The sequence below is a fragment of the Astatotilapia calliptera genome, chromosome 1 (genome assembly GCF_900246225.1).
Source record: "Astatotilapia calliptera chromosome 1, fAstCal1.2, whole genome shotgun sequence".
Lineage (NCBI taxonomy): Eukaryota > Metazoa > Chordata > Actinopteri > Cichliformes > Cichlidae > Astatotilapia > Astatotilapia calliptera.
The window spans coordinates 11,809,411-11,832,369 of NC_039302.1; the positions used below are offsets into that span (position 1 = coordinate 11,809,411).

The 22,959-nt window shown below is 40.9% G+C and overlaps 3 protein-coding genes across 7 annotated transcripts in view; 1 reads left to right on the forward strand and 2 right to left on the reverse strand.

Moving 5' to 3' along the window:
- homer2 (homer scaffold protein 2) overlaps positions 1 to 5,090 on the reverse strand; it is a 37,064-nt gene extending 31,974 nt beyond the window's left edge. For 2 of the 3 annotated variants that reach the window (XM_026164026.1, XM_026164017.1), the window contains exon 1: positions 4,232 to 4,285. In XM_026164026.1, the coding sequence (XP_026019811.1) occupies positions 4,232 to 4,236 (5 nt within the window). In that variant the 5' untranslated portion in view covers positions 4,237 to 4,285. Of the gene's footprint in view, positions 1 to 4,231; positions 4,286 to 4,900 lie in introns of those variants that run through there. The other variant, XM_026164035.1, reaches the window with a different exon arrangement.
- Positions 4,547 to 8,199, forward strand: LOC113020251 (RNMT-activating mRNA cap methylating subunit). 2 transcript variants are annotated; one of them, XM_026164056.1, is made up of 3 exons: positions 4,547 to 4,609; positions 5,442 to 5,612; positions 7,227 to 8,199. In XM_026164056.1, the coding sequence occupies exons 2-3, from the start codon at positions 5,443 to 5,445 to the stop codon at positions 7,444 to 7,446; spliced, it is 390 nt and encodes a 129-aa protein (XP_026019841.1). In that variant the 5' UTR covers positions 4,547 to 4,609; position 5,442; the 3' UTR covers positions 7,447 to 8,199. The 2 variants fall into 2 exon arrangements, with proteins under 2 accessions (XP_026019841.1, XP_026019832.1); XM_026164047.1 differs by lacking the exon at positions 4,547 to 4,609 and adding an exon at positions 5,152 to 5,235.
- A 7,842-nt stretch (positions 8,200 to 16,041) lies between these two features.
- Positions 16,042 to 22,959, reverse strand: LOC113020260 (BTB/POZ domain-containing protein 1). Of its 2 annotated transcripts, none has more exons than XM_026164076.1 (8): positions 22,359 to 22,959; positions 21,001 to 21,157; positions 20,052 to 20,157; positions 19,763 to 19,960; positions 19,416 to 19,545; positions 19,236 to 19,323; positions 16,920 to 17,066; positions 16,042 to 16,825 (listed from the first exon to the last, which is right to left on the reverse strand). In XM_026164076.1, the coding sequence occupies exons 1-8, from the start codon at positions 22,772 to 22,774 to the stop codon at positions 16,667 to 16,669; spliced, it is 1,401 nt and encodes a 466-aa protein (XP_026019861.1). In that variant the 5' UTR covers positions 22,775 to 22,959; the 3' UTR covers positions 16,042 to 16,666. The 2 variants fall into 2 exon arrangements, with proteins under 2 accessions (XP_026019861.1, XP_026019852.1); XM_026164067.1 differs by having other exon boundaries at positions 19,416 to 19,608.

Here is a 22,959-nt window from a genome sequence, read left to right on the forward strand (position 1 = left end):
AATATGGAAAATTAGAAATGAGTGTATTAATTTGCTAAGCATAAAACACTAGAAATCATCAACTTGGATTCTCATTATCCTTTTTTTGCATGTTAGGTGAGCACCGCTGAGGCATGGTGTTATATTTTATCTGCGGGTCCTGATGGAGAGCGGCGCCGCCTTATTAGCGAGAACGGCGTGTTGTCTGTGTGAATGAGCAAAGTAAGCAGCGGAGGAAATTCTCTCTGGGTTCATTACTACTAAACCACCTGGGCTTTCCCTGCAACAAACACTTTGCTCAACTAATGATGTCAACAGGTCAAAGGAGGCCACTGTATATATATATACTGTATGCAATAACAGACTTCAAGGTCTAGTTAGCAGAGAACTACAGCTCTATATTATGCTTTCATTTTCTTTCTCCTGACATTTACAAAACAGGAGCATGATGTCTCAGCTTAAAACCACTCGCATTAAGTCACTGTTAAAGGTTATTTTATGGCATCTCTTCTGCACTACACTATCCAGTGCAGGAAGAAACAACCGTTAGGAGGGAAGAGCAAAATAAGCCCAAATTCAACACTACTGCTCATAAACTGACTAATTACAAGCATTTCTATTTTACTAAAAAAAAAATTCCCGTATTACCAGAATTTCCAATCTCTATAAAGCTATAGTAAAATTTTGATATACATGAGAGATACTATTTAACTCCCGTGCCTATTGTAACTCAGTACTGCAATACGGTATCCACAATTAGGCATACAACGTTTGATGCGTCGCGAGGCAATTATCCAAACATACATCAAGACATTTGTGCAACTGAAGAGTAGTAAATGCTGCTGTTATGCTACTTGGTTTGTTTACTAGCATTAAAATCAGTTAATTACGGTAGCTCTCTTGCTTTAATACACAGTCCACCTTTGTCAGGGAAATTAGTTCAGTCCACCTACATATTCAATAGAAGTATCTATAATTGGCTCCATGCTATCGACGATTGATGATCTCAAGATAAAACACTTGTTAATATTTTGTCCCACTCCTTCCACAGATCATGATCAGGCTCTGAGGGCCGAAACATTATAACTTTAGTAATCGGGCTGTTTCTCATTTTGGCAAATTGGAAAAACAGCTGGAAAAATAGTAAAATAATCTTTACATATTGCTTTAATGCAGGATATTTTAATTTTGTAGAAAACATTCTGTCTTAGGCATGACTGTGGTAAACTTTGTTTTATTCATTTTACCAATGACCTTCATAATCAATGCCAGGTCTGGCATCACTGAGTGTCCCATGCAACACAGGCAGCAGGCCAGAATCAAACAAGCCACCACAGCAGGTCTCCCTCCACCACACTGAGGCAGCAGGACACAGAGCCCAACGTAATGTGAGCGCTCCAAGGAAAAGGAAGTGAGGAAGTCTCCACAGAAGAACAGCATGGCAGCAGATGGCCTCCTAGGCTTCAACCATCTGGTGATGAGACGTCCAATCCACCATCAGCCTGTCCCCTTTCATTTACACATGATTCTTTAACAGTAAGACCTGCTCCTATTCCCCAACTGCACCTCTACAGCCATCCCCTCCAGCCTTCGGACACAGATGGAGAACATAGCCTCAGATTAAGCTTACAGTCCACTCTCCTGTCAGGGCAGCCAAAGGACCCACTGTCACGTCACATGTCACAGAGCCTAATCAATGAGTGTTAAACCTTTATATGCCATTCTCTGGCCAGCCAGGAGATTATCATCTATCCCTGTGTTAGGCCTGCTCCCAGCATGGCTTACTTTAAATAGCAATATGCTGATTGCATTGCTGTCTGTGTGGCTGCCTATTCAGTAGGGGCTTTCAGGCAATCTAGGCTTTATGTTGGAATAATTCCAGAGATGCAGCCCTTAAGCTGCAAAACTGTACTTAGAAACAGAATTCTCATCGCTTTCTTTCCCAGTGCTACCGTCTGAATTTCCTCCCCCTCTCCAATTCACCAGTCTTTAATTACATAGGCTTGATTTATTCTTTTTTAGGACATGCCGCACATGACGTACACATACAAATGCACACATACAATGCTACAATTTGGACCAATATGTAACAGTATATACTCAATAAATCGTGTGGAAATGGCATGAACAACAAAAAGTGTCTCAGGGTCAAGAGGGTACTGATAGATCATTTGCTCAAAGAAATATGGTAATAAAGGGACACGTAAAGATAGAAATCGAGGGCGTTAATGTGTGTGTTGTCTGACTTATAGTTAATCTATAACTTCATTTAGGAGACAGGAGCTTCAGGGACAAAGACACACACACACACACACACACACGACAAATGATCTACAGCTCCCTCCACCAAACACAGACTCATTCTTATCTGTTGATTTGCTGCTTCGTGCAAAACACATTGCATCATTAGCAGGTGTGCTCAGGTAGTAATATATACACTGCAGAATTAGCAACACATCTGCTAATTATTGGAAGGCGAACAAAAGAATTCCCCTCCCCTTTCTTTAATTTAGTCCAGTTACTTCAAGGTTTAAGATGTGATAGGCATTGTTTTTTGGGTCTTGTTTTACACAAACACACAAGAAAACTGCAGATTCATCAGTAATCTCCATCATTCAGTTGCAGCGTAATGAGCAACAATCATTAAGTTATTTCTTAAGGAGAAAGTTTCCAGTTTCAGTTCTCACATTTGATTCGCTATTACTATTATTATTAAATATTTTGTTTGCCTTCTATGAGAGTAAATTTCATTAGTTGTGATTTGGACTCCTGGTCAGACAATCTAACACAGTCACAACATGCTGATTCAATCACTGCTGTAATAGCTGCTGATTCAAATGCATCAAAGCAACAATACTGAATCAAGTGTAGGAGATTGGATTTATCAGCCTTCCATAGTTTTGATTTTTCACTGCTGCTCAGGTATTGCAAAAAGGAATTTTAAGATTTTTTTTTATTTTTTTTTATACAAGCAACATTTGATTACCCCGAAACTAATTGGAATGACAAAGGCAGCCAATGTAGTTTCAAGGAAGTCCTGTGGGATAAAATTTCATAGAAGCCATTTGTGCCCTCCTTCTTAAAAAGGTATTTAGCTGACAAGTGACACCACTGCTTAGCACTGAGTGAACATAGAAAAGAAAAAGGGAACTTTTGTGCCTGTGAGTAGGTGGGAACTCCTGCTTTGGCCTGGCTGCCATGCTTGTCACAGATCCACTGCATGGGTCAGTTTCATGACACAACACAGCTGAGTCCTTTGAAACCGGCTGGGTGAGTACACCAAACTGGCGAAAGGAAGTCAGGACTGTTGAACTGGTTTCTTACGCATTAAAATACTGAGGAAAAGCAATCACTTTGGTATGGGGTGGTACTCATTACATAATTGAGCATTTATGCAGCTAGTGATTCACGCCTCACATCATAGTTTCCATAAATCCAAGTTTTGTGTGTTACAAGTGGAAGAATTCCTAAAATAAATAAATGAATAAATAAGTGATCTAGAATGAGGTTTAAGTCTGAAAAGTTTTCCCTTTTTTGTGTGAAATTAAATACAATCCAGCTGCTTGGAAAGCATAGACAGGGATATATGTAGATGTGCAGAAAGAGGGAGAGATGGTGATTGCATAACTGTGGCAGTGAGCCACAGAATCAACATTCATACCACAGTATAGAGGCAAAATACTGTACGGTACCATGTAAAACTACTGTGGGAGTACACGCCACTACTTCCAGTACTGTGGACAACACACATACGTACAAATACACACTTCCACAAGTACCACCATCTCTCCTCATTAGTGGGCAGTGTTGACTCTGACACCTCCATATCATAACCCTCTCCAAACCATATTCCTATCCTGAAGAAAAGGAAGAAGCGGAGCACTCAAGAATGATCCTTTTGAAATTCTGCTCATAAATAAAACATAAATCCATAATTATAAATATGGCATCAACCCCCCACCGCACACACACATATACACACATCTGAATAGTCTCACTGACAGTCCAGCAAGAGTCACCTCATTAATTTCCCCACATTGCAACACAATCTGGCAATAAAACAGAGGTGATCTTCTCACAACCTGGCGCTTGAAATCAGCGATATTTAGAATTAAATGTATTTGAGGGCTGACAGGTGAAACGGGCAGCTCTGGGGGCATATTTGCCGTCTTTTCGCCGCACAAACACATTTTTAGTCAGCGCAGGTGTCATGAGAGGCGCTCTGAAGGGCAGCGCTTTCTGGATTACTCACCCCATTGCCGCGGACTTGAGGAACAACTCCTTATTTTTTTCTTTAATCTGAAGGTTATGTATTGGCTGGGTTGAGAGGAAAAATAATGTTTCAAAAGCGCAGTCCGTAGATGATTAGCGGTCCAAAGAGTTCATAACCCCGTGTGCCAGCTCCGAACAAGTCCTCTTGCCGCTGAGAGACAGCTGAGATATGGGGGAGAGAGAGAGCAGTTCTTCGCAAACTCGACTCACCGGGCTGTCAAGCTCAGTCTCACAGAAGCCCGTTCAATTCAGGAAGTTTTTTCCTCCTCTCCTCCTTTGTTTTTCCTGTTCACATGGGCGGGTGTGAATCCCACCTTGGCGTGGCTTCTCCCTCGCCGCCTTCAAACAATCGGCGCTGGTGAGTTAAGTTAATGTTTGCATTTCGCTGCTCTACGCTGAGCTTCTTCCTCCACAACGGGCTGTTTCATATCAACGGCAGCAGCAGCGACACGGGGCGGCTTCCACCTGCTTTCTCCTTTCAGCCACCCACTGTTTCCTAAACCTGTCATATCTGTGGTGGCGTCTGCGGTTTTAGATGGACTTTCAGGCCAGACTGGAGTTTTTTAGTCATAAACAAAATAAAAATAAAATAATTTTCAGTTAAACCCGACGGTTTTTTAAATAAAAAATAAAAATCTGATGCACTTACATGTTTCCATTCACTGTGCTGGCTTCCACCAGTTTGCCCTTTCTCCCAAATTAAGCGGAATAACTGTTAGAGCAAACTTCGCTACGCCACTTATTAGCATGTAATTGTGTCAATTAATAGGTCTTGAATCTTTTCATAATGGTTGTTGGACTTTTTTCTTCTATCCCCTAACTGCCAGGTAACGTTCATTAATCTCTGGCAGGTGCGCGCGCTCCCAGAACCGTTAAAATTTGTAGAGGTTTGTTCCGGGGGGGAAGGATTTCAGCGACGTACGACACTGAAATTTCAGAAGTGGAAAGTGTCGCTAAAGCTAACGACGTACTTGTCACATTAAGGTATTTTTTCAAAGCCAGAGATGTAACTGTTTTTAATCTAGTTTTATTTTTCGTTGTTTATATGTTGGATAACTACTATTACTGTCCAGAATAGTTATCTTATTGGGAACACGCGGTTTAGCAAGACCAACAGGGAATACAAACACGACGCCGCGATAGCAGCTTTTCTGTGATATTAAGTATTTCAATAATTTGTGTGCTCACAGAATGACCGAAACTGCGGAAACCCAGCAGAACTACGAGGAGATGTTCGCACACAGGTTCTCCTCGGAGGATCAGGAGTACCAGGAGTACTTAAACCGTCCTGCAGACCGCCCTCCCATCGTGGAGGACTGGAGGAGTCGTGGGGGAGGAAACCAGAGAGGCAGAGATAACCGGTAGGGCTGCTTATTGAGTTCATTTTGTCATTGCGAAACTGCTAACGATTGAGAGAAGCGATAATGATAGAAACACCGCTGTAATGTAGGTGATAAGCGTTAGAAAATATTAAGGAGAATTCCCCTAACCATCGTGTAGCTGGGATAAGGAATGAGAGATTCTGTTTAGATGCTCTGAACCAGTAAAGAAGAATGCAAAAGACTTCTCATTAAGTAAGGCAGTTTTCCACTGAAAAATGACAGCAAGATAGTCAGAGGGGTGAAACTGTCCTTAAAGATCAGTATTCCACTATACCATTGATCTGGACAGTGTACTATGAAGTACGTTCGAGATACCGCTGATATATTTTGAAAGGCATGGCACTGGCAGCATCTACCCAGTCGCAAGCCCCCCCAACCAACCAACCAACCACACAGGACTCCAATGATCTGTGTGACTGTGAACCAACACAGACTCATTTATTCTGCCCTTCACCCAGGACCAGTTTGCAACTTGGAGCAAATTACTTGAGACAGCACACAAACTCCTCCCCTGTTATAAGGTGGTGATTTGTGGAGTGGTGAAAAAGAACTTCCTCCATCCTGAGAGAGAGGATGAAAGCTCGATCATTCAGGTGGTGCACAGAATAAAGCCGCTACTTTCACACGTATCAAAAGGAGCCAGTTGTGGTGATTCAACCATCTGACTAGTTTCCCTCCTAGGTGAGGTGTTTAGAGCATGTCCTACAGAGGAGTTTCCAGGGCCAACCCAGGACAAGTAATTTCTTTAGTCATTTCAAGACTTTGTCTCTCAGCTGGCTTGGGAACACCTTAGTGTCGCAGCACAAGGGCTAGAGGAGGTGACTTAAAAAAAGGGAGGTCTGGGCATATCTGTTTAAACTCCTCCAGGAGCCACAAAAGAATGCTGATGAAAATGAGGGCTCTGTAAATTATAAGTCTGCTGTAACGAATACATCTGATGGATTACAATTGTTATGCAATGAAATTAATGTAGTGTCTGTAAGATGGTTTTAGTTTCGTTTGTAATTCAGATGCAAGCTTTGTCTGTGAGCAAATTTGATGTAAGGTTCATAAATGTGTTGTGTGACCCCATTAATAATTGTGTACTGAAATTCTCCAATATTTGTAGAAAATGGCACACACACAAAAATCAAGGAATAAGGCTAGATCTCAAAATCTGTGTTTTATGCTCTTAAGAAAACTTGGCCCCAGTACAGTCTGCCCACAGAGGTCAGAGGGATCTTCCAGGAATGTTGACGCTATTTTCCAGAGAACCGATTAATCCATAGGTGGTAATTTTGGACCTGTTAATATCTAATCTGGAGCATAGCCTGCAGGTTAGGTTGGTAGAATAAGTTGCCATGGCGATGTACCCCAGTAAGAAGTGAACTGCCTTCATAAAACTGAAATCCCAGCATTAACACGGAAGTTTCTGGAGGAGTTTCCTGGTATTTTTACCTTCTTGTAAATGAGAAATCTATTTTTAAATTGTGATGAGAGATTAGAGAAACCCAGTAAGCACGACTCACAATACCATAGTAGTTTATGAGGACAACTTAAGCTAATGTCTATCAATCACTGCCTGTTGTTTGTTAATTTTATGTCATCATCAAGGTACCATGACCGTGGTCACAGAGGACGTGGATGGGGAGGAGACCGCGGTTGGAGACGAGATGATCGTGGACAGCAACATTGGCACGACAGAAACCGAGACAGAGAGCGAGACCGAGACAGAGACCGGCACTGGGGTCATGGAAGTGGGTCTTATTCAGGGCGGCCAAGCTCCAACCAGGGATACGTCTCCCATCAGAGACCACATCATGATCGCTACTGATCTCTTTTGTAATCTCTCAGGTGTTACAAGTGTTTAAAGTATTTGTAGTCTTTCAGCTCACATTGTAGTACTATATGCAGGAGTGTGCAACTAATATTTCTTGCAGTGATTCAAGATGAGCAATGTATAAACAAAAAAAGTCTTTTGTGTTTATCATTTTATTTTTGATGCACTGATTTTTACTCTCCAAATTAAAATTCCTGGCAGGTAAATGGGACTGTGTGAATCTGCTGGACTTCCACTTAGCCCCCCCCCCCCCTCGTCATACCTAACCACAGTAATGTTTTCCCATGTTATTTCACACTGCTCAGCCCTGTTGTCATATTTGGATGTCTTAACAGGAGATAGATTTGCAGTATTCTGCAGTGGAGCTCACACTGACACTGAAAATGACTGTTTCTCTCGGGTTTGTGGGCTGCCGTATAATTTCATTAGCACATTATTGCTCTGAAATTTCACAGGAGCATTGTTTTGTTTATTTTCTGCTACTGTTTTATATGCTTTGGTATAAAATTGTGTGGTACAGTGTTGTAACAAACACTAAACCAGAATTTGCAGCGAAAACGTGTAAGCAACACAGCTTCAGTTTTCTGTGTCAGAATGTTATGCAAGGACATGTAGACTTAAGAACTAATCTGCTGTCAATAAACTAAATTTAAAAAAACAAACAAGAGATTTCTGGAGGGGGGGGTTGAGTTATGTAGTTTGATATTTTTATTTTTTTTTAATAAAGAGTCTTGTTCCCAGCAGAAACAGTTGCTAATAATTTATTGGAGATAATTTATAGGGATGTGTCTAAAAGTTCAAAAATTGATAAGATCAGATATTGGCCTTTGGTCTGTTTGCATTAAACATATTTCATTTTTCTACCGTATGCTATTTTGTTATTTTCTTTCTTTCATTTAGTCGCACTAAGCTGATTCAGGTTGTAACACCAAAGAATCACTGACCTTGTGTTACATACCATATAAATAGTAGTTTTTCATAATGTGTGTGTGTGTGTGTGTGTGTGTATACACGCACACACCCGTTCAGCTATCTTAGTGAGGACCATCTTGTTCTTTTTTCCTGAGGTAGTTGTGTTGTAGCTTGGACTTATGTTTTGGGTCATTATCTTGCTGTGGGATGAACCCATAACCAACTAGGTGCATACCACAGGGCATTGCATGGTGCTGCAAAATGATATGGTAGCAGTTTTGGTTCAGGGTGCCTCTCACTTCGTACAAGTGACTGACCCTGGATCCAGCAAAACAGCCCCAGGCCATCACACGTCATTCTCCATGTTTGACAGTTGATGCAACACACATCCTTTCTCCTACCCGACAGCATACAAAGATCCTGCATGATGACCCAAAGATTTCACATTTTGATTCATCAGTCCTTAATACCATCTTCCAGTCTTCAATAGTCCAACGGACAATCAAATCTTTTTATCAGTTCTGAAACAAATGAGCAACCCAGTGTAGGATAATCAGAAAGTAATGGGTTCATGCTTCATGCTGGGTTCATGACCTTTGTTAAAGATTAGCTCACATTTTAACACTAAATAAGCAAAACCTTACTGCAAAATTCCTCAATAAGTGGTCCAGGCTTATATCTTTATTGTATTCAAACACATTTCAAAATAACCCAATCAGTATATTCCAGGAATTTTGATTTTGGGACCACTGTGAATTTGCTAAACCAATATTGAGATGGCTTTGGACACATTAGCCGTCTCTCCAGCGAAGCAGCAAGCAAATCGCCGCACTGTTTCATCACTGCCTGGATTCAGTTCTGTGCTTTCTATTTATGGACCTGGTAAAGACAGGGTTAACAGTTCATTTGAACTTCAGCAGTGCAATCAGCTGTGATGATAAGCGAGGGAGGGAGGAAGGAGGTTAGGCCGTAAGTGCGTGGGGGATGTGCTGAAACTGGCACACTGTGGAGAACGCTGCCATCACCACTGTAATCAGTTTAGATTAGAGAGTTGTCACCCGAGACTGCTGTGTCTTCACAGCACAGCGATGTCTTGTGCAGAGTAGATCAGTAAGTAAAGTAGGGGTTTATTTACAGAGAAATATCTAAAAATTCCAGACTTGTGTTTACGTGGCACAGGGAAGGAGTGTAGATATTCCCATCTTTCACGGTCATTTCACTTTCTTTGTTATCAGTGCTTTGGCAAATCATAAAAGTATAATCTGAGGAGAGTTTACAAATCAAGGTCAGCAGATTTATATGCAGTATTATAAAGAGAAACCCAAAACATCACCACCCAGCAAGCACTTGGCAAACAGTGGGCAGTAAGAAACTTCAGTCATAACTAAATTCAGGCTGGGCGGCCGGCTGTCTTGACCATTTGGGGTGAGCGGAGAGAGAAAGGATGAGCGCTGAAAAACAATAAACACTGAGCAGATTGGTGGTGCCAGTAAACAAAAGATCAGGAACACACAGCTCCAGAACCAGATGCACAGGCTCTGGAAAGAGAGGGGACAATGCAAAAACTATCCAAAGTGAATGACCTGCAATAGTCGTCAATCAAATTAATTTACATTGAACGAGAAGAGAGCAAAGCCAAGATGATAGGTGCACTGTGGGAGGTCCCACAAAAGAAGGGCCTATAGCATCATAAAAAAGGATTTTTCAGGGAACCACCTCTTATTATAGGTTTTCATCAAAAAGGAAAGTTTTAAGCCTACATGGAAACACAGTATATATGACAAAAACATTATATTGAATTATATGCAATATTATAAAGAGAAACCCACCCACACTCAGCAAGCACTTGGCAAACAGTGGGGAGTATGAAACTTCAGACAGAACTAAATTCAGGCAGCAGCTGGCTCCCTTGACCATTTCGGAAGGTCGAAACAGAGTTTTCACAATTTCAATAATCTTGAAAGTGTTAAAGCATGGGTGTCAAACATAAGGCCCAGTTGCCAAAATTTAGCTCTCCAGAGACTCCAGTTTGGCCCACTGTACAGCTTTGAAAATGAAAGGAGCATACAACACATATAGCTCATTAATTGATGTACTTTGTAAACTGGTACTACTGAAGTTTACTATGGTCACAGTGAACAAACACTTCCCAGTGTCTCAAGTTATTACAAGAGTAAGCTAAAGTCATATTTCTTATGGTTTGTCCCTGCTAATAGCACGACTCTCTGGATGGCATTGCTGGCAAAGACTCTATAAGGACCCACACAGTGTTGTTCACTCTGTCATCAGTCTGGATGGATAGTGCCTGCATTTTATAGAGGATATATGATACAGAATTTGGTGTTTTCCCCTGACATTTCCTTCTCTAACACTAATGATAGTTTTTGCTTTTCATGGATTGTCAAAAAAGTGGGTCTTCGTGCTCGAATCCTGCTTTGAATGTGTTTAGCTTATGTAGTATAGAATTTGGTGCTGATATTAACACATCACATCAGAAGGACTGCCTGTCAGATTGAGATGAACTGACATCCCCTTTGAAATCCTCAGAAACTAGACTCAACATAAAGTTCACACAGCTAGAAAGATTAATCCAAAGGTCAGCATGTTAATCCGGTCCTTTGTGTGACACAGAGTGTTGACTGTACTATCCCTTAGCCAACACATTCATTGCACTCATCTCTTAATGCAGCATAAAGCATCTGGTTAAGCAGTTTTTGCCACATTAAGAAAATAAATGTGCTGCTTACTGTTATTTCTTTGAGTACCAGGTGGAGACCTTTTGAATCCCCCTCTAATCAATCCCATCATGTTTTAATTGCAATTATTACGCTGGTAATGCATGATGAGACTTGGAGATTGTAAGAAAAGGAAAACAATAGAGAGAGCCACAGTGAGGGACCGACAAGAATATGCCCTCGGTGTGGTCTGCCGGGCTGTCAGGCTTCATGTGGCCTGTTTGTGACGATGCAATGTGACAGCAATGGAGACAGTGCGCTGGGGGCCATGTCCTTGATGATGAACTCATCCACTACAATCATCACTCTGCCCCCCCTCCTCTTGGAAGAGCATGCACACATGCGCTTGTGCGCACAATACACTACAGCCTCCCCGGAAACACGCACAAACAGGCAGGATCCCCCAGCCCCCGGAGCACTCGGCGACCTACATCTGGTGTTGGAGAGTGCAGGGGCTAAGGTTGGTCCGGGCCAGCCAGCCCCCAGCAGACAGTGCAGAGTGTTCGTGTAGCGAGTAGCGTGTGTAAATGGCAAAGCGCTCCTGCTCTGCTCTTTTGTGTTGAAATGAATGCCTCCAGCATTCAAACAACACTGTGCACAAGTGTACCTTGTGTGCACGAGCACACGTGCAGCTAGAAGCCACGTGATCATATATGCACTTAATTAACAATTAAGAATAGGTCGCAAAGTGAGGTTTGAATGCACCCTGGTGCTTTGCTCATCCGAATGCACACTCTGTAACTTAATCATGCAGCTGCCCAGGTCATCCATGTGAAGACGGTGGACTGTGGTGCAGAGGAGCGCTTGTTAGTCTGATTATATCAGGTGGTACTCTAGTGGCACACATAGACAGCTCTAGGAATACTTGGTGGAAGAAGCATTCAGACCTGATCCTTTACTAACCTGGTGAGAGATGTATTCAGTAGTGGATGTGAAACATAACAAGAAGCAGCTTTGGTGCCACTTTTTGCAAGCAACCATAGGCCAAAAAGGCTTCTCATGAATTAAAAGCTGATGCTGTTATTATCAAATTCAGCATATGTAGTAGAAAGCCCAAATTGTAAATTCCCATGTTATAAATAAAATGCAGGTCATGAAAATTCAATGTATTTCTTCTCTCATGGGAATACAGACAGAAATGGCTTTTCTCTTGTTACCAAAGATGGCTCCATCTTCCAAAACCTTAGATGCTCCGCTCAGTCCATCTGTGTCTTCCTCATGCAAACCAGTGATTGGCCGAGGGACAGGCTGACACACAGAACTACACCGAAAGCCTTTTCATTGCAGTAAAGATGCTGGTTTGTAATTGATGTTGATCAAAAATGCAACATCTGAGCCATCTGTTTTTCTTGTCTCATTCAGGGTAAGGACATTCTCAGATTCAGCAGTCTGCGAAATGGGAACGATTTTCCCTCATTCTTCAACCTGCCCTGTGCTTACTGCCGTCTAGGCTGCAATTACCCTTCAAGATGACAACCATCAGCGTCCTACAGAGCAGCACATCGAACCACTGCTGATAATTTACATTGTTGAATATTAATAAAAGTCAGATTCAAGAGGGAAAGGTGCAGATTTTTTGTGAATAGAGAAAATGTCCCTTTGTTTAAAACCAGTTGCCCAAACAGCTAAATGTAGGAAATATGCCTTTGTTTATCCTTTTCCTGATTGACTGTGAATGAAATACTTATAAAATGAGTCAAAATTTTAAAAGCACATGGTAGAAATGCACAGTTATAAATAAATAAATAAATATGGATTTATTTTATCGAGCTACTTCAGTCTCTGATTCTTGGTGTTGTGCATGCTGCTGCACTCCATCATTTTAGCTACGTAAATAAAAGGGTGCCATCTTTATTCTTATGAGTGACACTCTTAATTTTCCTCCACTGTTGAATATGCAAAGGGAAAAAAACTTAACATAAAATTTCAAGAAAAATCTGATGATGAAGGCGACAAGTCCGAAATGAAGGCATGAATGGTGGAGATGCCACAATGAATTTGTGAAATTGAGAGTTTTGTGTACATTTTTTACTTTCAGTACTCACTGTTAGAACTAACTGATTTTTTTTTAGCACCACAAGTGAAGGCACATGCCTATGACAGTTTTTTTTTCTTCCACTTTCATCAATAAGTCAAACATTTGGCTTAATAGCTCCAATATTTGTGAGGTACCCTCTAAATGATGTAAATGTTTGGGTTGGTCTGGGACTTACAAACTTGAATTGTTGAGAAAAAATTCTGCAAAAAAAACTTTTAAAAAGTTAAATTTTGAGATAATAACCAAAAATATTTGAATTACAAATAGCAAAACAATTGTATCTATTTCTGTTAAGTGAAAAAAAAAAAAACCACGCCCTATAATGTAAATTTCAAAATAAATGAAATGTTGATTTTAATTTTTATAACAGTTTTTATATAAAAATCATAAATTGGGCTGTTGTGTGTCATTTCGGTTTCTCCTTTCCTCTTCAGCATCTCTCTATGAGGAGTGCACGGCCTGATCGCTCTACTGTCACTCTAATCGCACAGACATGTATTCTCCATCAAATTCAGAGTTCTTTAAAACGTGCACTGCGTACAGTATAATAGAATATGAAGTGAGAGGCATCGCAATTTAGCAGGATCAGTTCAGTGATGCTCACCACACAGTCATATGTCAGCAAGCACTTGGCAAGCAGTGGGGAGTATGAAACTTCAGGCAGAACTAAATTCAGGCAGCAGCCGGCTGTCTTGACCATTTCGGAAGGTCGAGTTTACATTTTATATATATATATATATATATATATATATATATATATATATATATATATATATATATATATATATATATATATATAAAATTAATTATCCAACTGTCTCACAACACTGGAATACAAATTACATAACTCCCACCAGCTGGACAAGTAGGTGAACACAAACACACTCACACACTATCCATTCTGCTTGCAGGTTAAGTCGTGATGGACACACACACACACACACACACACACACACACACACACACACACACACACACACACACACACACACAGAAAGCTGGATCTTGACGAGAATATTTAAATAAATGTAGGTGCTAAGATGCAGTACACTGACAAACAAGGATAGGCTGCACATGCAATAAAGCTAAAATCCAGGATGAGTGACTGAGTGGGGACCTGGACTGACCCAGGTAACATTTTAGGATCAGCATCTAAATGTAGCCTTAAAAATGACTTTGTGTGGTTTCAGTTAATCAACACAATTGTCAAGACACAATAGGAGTAAACAAATCACTGAACTGAATTTCCTTTAGGGAAATCCAAAAAGATCCTAGGGACTATTGCCACAAATGTGAAAACAAAGGTGTGTAAAACCCCTTGTATTTTGTGTGTAGAGAAAGCTGCGTGAAGTCTGGGAAATTGGCTCAACTGATGTAGTCTAAAAATTGCTTGGTGTAACACTTACCACACTCAGCTTTTGACCAAAAGAAAAATATTTCAGGTTTTCCTGATTCAGTTTTGACACTGATGTGATTTTTGCTGTTGTTGCTTTGTGTCTTCAGATAAAGACAGGAGTGTGTGCATCCTTTAGGTGTGTTATATTACCACAATTACATCTGGGTACATAATGTAAATGACAAATACACACTGTAACCACAGACACATCATACACATATGATGCATGTCTTTGGCAAACACAAAAATGTGTTTTTATAAAAATGCTAAAAACCAGAAAAGAGAGTAAAGACCTTGCTTCACTTCACTTCCTTCACAACAGAAGAACCACATGCAGGTAATACTACCTGCTCATATGTCAGCATCATTTTTTGGTACTGTGAGAGTTTTGCTGCACAACATTTTTTGCAGCGACACTAATTAGAGGAACCATTTCTAGGCTGAGTACTAAAAGTGGGGTTCCTGATTATAATCATGCTTCAGCACCACATAAACCATTTAGTCCTGTACAGTCAGTGTCATTTGTTGTCAAAAAACAGCAGAGAGAAAAATCCCCTCTCCTGTCATCAGTGTTCATGTTCAGGCTCACTCTGTGAAAGACGGCTCATTCATCTGCCATCTAACCAGCCTCACACCACCCACACATCTAGAAAGACAAGCGCACACATCAGAGAAACCACAAATCCCTGTCATGGATTTGTAATCTAATAAGTGCAAGAAATCATCCTTGTGACCGAGTTATTCCCAATAAGCTCCATGTTTGCCTGTTTGTGGCAGACGTAACAGGAAGCCTTTATTAAGTTCTTTGAAGACTTTAAAATATATTTTTTAACAAAGTACAGGTAAAAATTAGAGGACTGGTAGTGCTGTGGACTATCTGTCCTCCTGGTTCTTGAGTGTTTTGTGTCGTGGGTGGTGAAAAAAAGAAAAAAAAAAAAGCTGCCTCAAACTGATTTTCTTGGTTCTTTCTCTTATGAGGGCCGTCTAAGTGGGCAGGCAGCAGAAGCTCTCAGGTCCCGGTGACTCACCTGACAGCCTTCGTGGATCACTCTCCTCGTCAAAGCCCACTCACAGCCATCTAAAGTGGCCTTGTTTGTACTGCCTGTTTCATATGAATGTGCACATTATGCAATTAAAGAGCACTTCATCTTTTGAGCTGTAGACGCAGCTTTCAGAGGACAGCCTTCTTTTCACTGGCAGAGTAAGAACAGAGCACATCCAGCAAAGAATAATTGGGCATTATTGAGATGTGCGTCAGGATTAAGGACGACACTGTAACCACGACGCCGATTACTTCCCTTGATCGTCTCACAACCCCCTCCTCTAATCTGTTTTGTAGTATCTGAATGCATGTAGAGGATTTGGCATCACCTAGTGACACAAAGAGGAATGATATAAACTGTACATAAATATTTACCACAGCGTTTGGAACAGGAAAAAAAAAAAAACTCACCTTTTAAGCCATATTAAAAAAAACCAAAACATTTATTTCCCCATAAAACTGGAACGTTTATTTTGTTGTTGCTGGTTTTTTTTCCGTCTTCTTTTTTCATTTTAACTCTAAGCAAACATGAAGTCATAAATAACAGCATGTACCACTGGCAATGTTACACAACATACACACACGGAGCGTGATTATAATGCCAAAACAAAGTACTTGAACAGACACATGTTGAATACATGATAAACAGTGCACAATAAAAAAAATAATAAAAAATGTAAATATTGTACTTTGGATAAATGCATCAGCAAAACAGATTGTAACTGTCTGCAGTCTGACGTGTAGCTCAGATTCACATGTTAACAAACAGACAGCTCTCAGGCCTGTCTCCAGGATGTGTCTGTATTTAGATCATTCATAGCCGATGATACACTTTGTCCCCCGAAAAGCTTCTTTTCTTCTTTTTTTTGACAACAGAGCTGTGATTTTTCCACAACTCAGGCTGTTTCCACATTGCTGATCATGCCTGTACACCAACATCGTATAGACAAATACACACATACAGCGCACACACACACACACACACACACACTCGTTATTCCATAGGCTCGTGAGGCACTAAGAACAGTCCAGTCTTCCCAGCAGTCCGAGGTCTCCTTGTTTCAGTGTACCTGAATGACACTGCAGCGAGTTCAGCTGTAGTAGATGATTTCTGGTATCTGCCCGTCCTCCACGGATGTGCCGTTGTTATTTCCAGGTGAACTAAAAAAGAAAAATGTTGTCTTGGCCCCCGATGCCAATTCCTGGGTCACTTTCTTTAACCCTTTAGTGCCATAATGCGAGTCGGGGCCCTGAGTTATAAAATTAAAAAGACAGACGTTAAATTAAGCTCATTTTCAATCATTCCTTCAATTCAGTTTTCAAATACAGTGACCTCGGGCTGACCTTTAAGGTGGCGCACGCAGTGTAGCTGACGTTGGGTAGGATTTCCACGGGCTCTTTGAACATCACTCGGAACGTGTTTGCTGTGCCATCGCAGCTGAAACCTGTCTCGTTCTGTCCCAGTGTGATGCGTTTGTCGCTCTCTATGATCTACAGAGGAACAGGAGAAAGTCTTCACTGAATGTACAACAACTAAATCAACTTTTTACACAGCTGGCAGCATCAGTGTCACATCTGTTTACTGGTGGATTTCTGTAGCTGTAACAAACGTGGAAGCCCCCTGAAATAAACTGTTACACAGCACATATTCAGCTATGTCTCTTCTTACTGGGGACTAAAGTTAACAGGCACAGAGACCAGCCTGTGACCGCTAAACTGCTGAATTCAGTCGTCGATCGTTTTCGCCTGTGTGACTGGGGTTTTGGTTTAGTTTAGATGAGCAGCAGCGATAGGAGGGATCACACGCATAAAGGGCCCCAGGCTATACTTTGAAATGCAGGGATGATGCAAATCTTGGACCTTTACATCACAGATTGTAATCAGAACATCTACCGAGCACTGTAAGAACCTGGGCTGTTCACTGGTGTACAGAAGCTTCTGTTAGACTTTTTAACAAATACAGGGAACTGAACAAGTCAGTTGGCATTTGATGGCGCATTTTTAGTAAAATAACTGAAAGGCAAACACGTGTCAGGGCTTGGTGTTTGACAGAGATAAAAGGTCAGCTACTGAACACTCGCTTTTAGCAATCGCAGTATCTTCAGCCATGTTTTATCTTAAAGCTTGTGTTCAAGCAGGAAACAGAGAAAACCGTCATATAAAGAGGAATTATAAATTACACAATAAAAGAGAGTGAGGTTACCATAAAGCAGATCTAGACAGCACACCCTTTTTTGGTATCTTTATTGCATATTTTGGAAAGGATATTACTACTGTGTTCAGATTTTTAATTTCCCCACTTACCGGTATTTTTTTAACATTATTTCAGCTTTTTTCATAAAAGCAATGTTTTTATCTTTATTGCCAATGTGTGAGCGGACTGTAACGTTACTTAAAAAATAAGATCTTTTCCAGCTCTGGGTTACCTCCAGCAGCCTGTGCAGTAACCTTAATGTGAGGGACTCGGATGAGTTGCCCGCTCCTTAACGCCTTGCCTTTGTCTCTTTCTTCCATTCCTCTACAGCACCAACACTGAGCAATACTGGCTATTTTAGATTGGAAATGGAGTCCACTAATTTCTAATGTATGCTTTCCTTCCTGCTAATGGTACTGCTAGCAAAATCTGATGTGACTGGAAACACTAGCTAGCTAGATTGACTCTACAGCTAAGAGGATTAATAACAGTAACTAATGTATTATGTGTGTATTATATAAAACGATGCTTTTTTTTGCCTGTAATTATAGAATAAAAGCTTTGATGCATAAATAACCGTAATAAATAACAGGAAGACCCAAGGGTAATGTCAGGGTTCAGTTACCTTACTATAAATATTATACTGGTATAAGGAAGTGAGGCATACAGATTATACACTGGTGTCTCGCTTGCTTTCACACTGAAGAACATTATTCTGAAATTGTCCCACAATTTGTAGATTTGCAGTTTTTTGCAAAACAGTGAAACTCTGCCTCTCATGTTACTGAACTCAGTAGCGCTTACTTTTCCATTCTTTTGTTTCCCTTGTCCCAATTTTTTTGACAGGTGTTGCTGCCATCAAATTCAGAAGGAGCTGATGTTTTTCATTCAGTGGTAAAAATTTCTTATTTTAAACATGTGACATTTTTCTCTGTTTTTCTGTGAATAAATTACATGTTTATGAGATTTGCACTGTATCCTGTTTTTGTTTACATTTCACTCTCCATCCCAATTTCTTTGGACATGACACACAGTATACAAAGCTGCAGGACAGTCTTATGTATATCTCATCATTATTTTGGCCAATGCTAGCTCTTAGTTTGAGCATATGCTGTATGCTCATGCAAGCTACAGAGACCTGGCTGCAGTTTAGTTAAAAGCCTTGAGGAATAATTTGGGGGATTTTACACACTGAGCACTTAACTTATAGTTTAAAGCTAAGATATATTAAGTGAGGATTGATGCTTGTGTTACCACAACTCTGTATTTTAGAAAAGGTTGTTTTTCTTGTGTTTTTTTTTTTTTAATTCACTTTAATATTTCAAAGTTGTTGTTTTGTTTTTTACTTGCTGGCAATAATATAAAAATGAAATGACACTGAGTTCTACTAAAAAGTTATAAACCCACTCATCAGCAGTGTAAGTATTTTTTCTTGAACCTCATTATGTCTCCGTGCCAGAAGTTACCTGTATGTTGACCTGATAGTCAGTGGGTCCATGTATGGAACCATACAAGCCAAAACCCACTATGGATATTCTTCTGTTAACATTGAATCTGCAGAGAGAGAAAGAGATGGAAAGAAAATGAGAAAAATCAAGTGTTAATAATTAAAAAACAAAAAAAACAACCATCAAGCCTCCGCTCACCTGATCCTGTCGCTGGTACCACTGTACCCCCATCGACTCTCAACCTGCTGGAATCTATTAATGCTGCACTCCTCCCCCCTGAGGCAGCAGCGAGGCCTGTCGATGTAGTCGACCCGCGGTTTGGGGTTTACTGTAAAGTGTAAAAACAGATTTACCACCTCCCGATCGAACAATATTCCAGACTGGGCAGGCCCTGTTGCACAAGAAAGAATATCAAACTGGTTTCTGTGGTTTGAGTTATACATGAGGAACATGATGGATATGCTTAGTGATGGCTGAACTGGTAAGAAGAGTGTTGCAAACATCACAGCATTGCAAATAAACTCATATTTCTGTGATTCACTTACCGGCAGCAAACTCCTCAACAGTCATGAGCGGGAAGCGGATGAGCGGGAGGGCTTTCCCCAGAACCTTCTGTTTGTTCTCCGCGGTCAGAGGAAGCTGTTGCCTGTAACACTCAGCCTCCGCCCAGCGGACCACCGCTCCAAACAGACGGTTCTCCCTGATGCTTAGTGTGTCTCTTTCAAGCACCGCGCAAAGAGTGTCTACACATGCAAATACACAGAAGTCTTAATATTTAACAAGTCGCATGCAAACCGTGGACAAGAAAACACCTGATCATAAACGCTCACATACCAAGGTCAATATCTGTAAATCCCTCTGCATTTATTGCATCTGCTGTGCTTTTGTCGATGGTGTCTAAGCAGAGACTGGCGAGCTGAGGCTCATCAAATAACCTGGCCTGTAACAAGACCACAAAAGTATCCATGTAAGTGTCGATTCTGGTCATTTATCTTGAACGCAGCAAAGGAGGGTATCGAATTTACCCCCAAACACGTTAGAACAAGCAAAAACAAAACTGAAAGTTTAATGCAAACACTAAAACAATCCAAGTTGGGTGGAACCTCATAATGCTAATAAATAAATCTCCCAAACCACCACTGCTAATAAAGAAAACACTGCTCAGAATATGGTTGCTTTAGCTTATTTACAGTATTGTTTATAGTTTTGTTCTAGTTGCTGCTGAGACCTTTTCTACCCCCCAATCAGATTCAGTAGCAGCCTGAGGGCACAGCAGCCAGCCACTGAACAGAATGCTGAACCCAAACAAACGGCAGCATAAACCAAAAATAGAACAGCTAATGTTGTAAAAGTCCTGCCAGCGATGGCTGGGAGGTGGTCTGGTGCTGACACACACACACACACACACACTTAAAAGAAATACAGTTTATCTCTAACTGTAAGAGCTGCTGTTGAACAGACGGTAAGAGCAATGCCAGATTTTCATTAGATTTTTTTTAACATATTGCCTGGAAAATGCATTAAAAAAAAATACACATAGCTGATATTAAAACCCTATTCATGCCCGCCATTAAAGAAATCTGACTCTTTGTAGACTACATAAATCTGACTATTTATATCTAGTGCCATCGAGGATGGTTCAAAACCAAGCAAGTTAACTTGCAGAATTAAAAGGAATATTTCAACATTAAAAATTTCACAAACCGAAAGTACAATCCAGGCCATCTGGATCTCTCAGTTTTAACGTAAAGGATGCACTATAGTCGAGGAGAGTGAAAGTAACCTGAGTGAGAAGCATAAATGCGTTGTCAGCTCTGAGATGTTTGGTGAGGAACTCCACGCAGTGCCCCTCCAGAGCAGGGACCGCATACTTCTTAGCCGTGTACAGAGTCGTCATCACCGTCTCGGGACCAATGTGGACCTCGTCAGAATAGAGGAACCTGTAGAGAGGAAACAGGCACCAGAACAAAGGGAACAATTACATTTTCATAGTTATTCTACGTAAATTCTTAATATTTGTAGGCCATGCTAAGATGGAGGTGCCTCAACATTTTGAGTTACAAGGAACAAGTTCATACAAACATCACTACTCATTTGGCATAAACTGAAATGGTCCTCTAGATAATCACAACAGTTCTTTACTCATTATTAGCTTGAATCACCAGACACCCTGAGATACGATACTATCACAATATTTCCCTCATGATTTGCTATAATTGTAATTTTTACCATTTTGCAATAAGCTGAGTATTTCAATAACATATACAGTTATTTATTACCTAAATATATCATCAAAGTATATATTTTATCCAATAACATAAAGTTATGTGCTTCAGTTATTTTTCTGTTGCAAAATGAGATTGTCAAGCATAACAACAATGTCACTAAAATCATCCATCAATGTTGCCCTTCTGTGATTGAATGGGGTCAAGTTGGCAATTATATACTTTGTCCAGCTGAGTGTGTCCATCATTTGTGGTGATAGTTGTGTTTTTTTTTTTCAGTTGAGCCCATTTATTGCTTGGCTAGCATTATTTTCTCCTGCACCACCATCCTAAATCAGAATCAGAATTATAATTTAGGATGGTGGTGCAGGAGATAAGCCCTCTTCTTAGTAGAGTAGTATTACAGGGTGTTTTCATGTACTTATTATTTATCTGTTTATTTTCATTCATCTAATAAAATATCGATATTTGGTGTCCCTGCGTCGATACAATATCGTGAAACTGTACTGTATCGCTATACCCTCCCCCACCCACCCCTTCTAATTATTAGTTTCTTAGCAGTTCGTATTTGAGTTTTTACCTTTCAAATTCTTTAATTTGAAAGAAAAGGTCTGAAGGTCACTTTGCTGTGAGACCTCTAAAATCAGGAAGTCAAATTAATAAGTGATAAACTGTTTTTAATAGAGTAGGTTAGAGCGAGGTTTCGTATTTTTCATTAGGGTTAAACATGAGAAATCCCCTAAAAACAATATGGTGGGCCACATAAGCGCCTTGACTTTGATTAACTTTTAAATGCTGTTTTTAATGTTTATGTACACTTTGATCATGAGGTATGCATGAGGTTTTTACCACCCGGAAATAGTGTGGTACTAGGTGGTCTCGAATGCAGGCAGGGCTTGGGGTTCACCTGTCCTACCTGAGCAGCGCGAGGAAGGCGGCCGGCTCCACATCAGGCAGCTCGATTTCAGCAGAGGTCGTGGCCATCCCACCGTTAAACATGGCATCAAAAACGGCACTGCCAGCGGCCAGGACGAACTTATGGGCCGGTATCCTCTGGGCCTGTCTTCCTTTCCCGACTATGAACCTGACGTCGCTGAGAAGCTCGTTGTTGAAGAGGAAGGCGAAGCGCTCCTTTAGGGACCTCTTCGTCGCCTGCCAGTTGTACATGGGCTCCCGGTGAAGGCCGAGGACGGGCGGGGAGCCGGACGGGGTAGGAGCGGAGGCTGGGACGTTGGAGAGCGCTGCTGGTGCTCCGCAATGAGCCGAGTTGGATGCTGCCTCCTGACCGTCATGGTTTGACGGCAATCCGCCACCACTGCTCCCGGTCGCCATAACGACACACTGTTTTTCAGTGTACTTTCACAGAAACGGCCTCGTTATTGACACGCAGACACGCACTCGCCGTAATGTTTTTGTTGTTATTCATTTACGTGGTATCCATCGCAGCAGACGCCATCACTCATCACTAGCTACCTGCTAGCTACAGAGTCTCCGGAAGTGGCGTGGGTATACTTCCT

What these genes read in the sequence shown, in the direction of transcription:
- LOC113020251 (XM_026164056.1), top strand. Translation starts at nt 5,443, where the DNA reads ATGACCGAAACTGCGGAAACCCAGCAGAACTACGAGGAGATGTTCGCA. An exon ending in CAGAGAGGCAGAGATAACCG is followed by an intron (nt 5,613 to 7,226) that starts GTAGGGCTGCTT and finishes GTCATCATCAAG; the next exon opens with GTACCATGACCGTGGTCACA.
- LOC113020260 (XM_026164067.1), bottom strand. Translation starts at nt 22,774, where the DNA reads ATGGCGACCGGGAGCAGTGGTGGCGGATTGCCGTCAAACCATGACGGT. An exon ending in GGTACCAGCGACAGGATCAG is followed by an intron (nt 19,324 to 19,415) that starts GTGAGCGGAGGC and finishes CTCTCTCTGCAG; the next exon opens with ATTCAATGTTAACAGAAGAA. An exon ending in CTGCGTGCGCCACCTTAAAG is followed by an intron (nt 16,826 to 16,919) that starts GTCAGCCCGAGG and finishes TTTATAACTCAG; the next exon opens with GGCCCCGACTCGCATTATGG.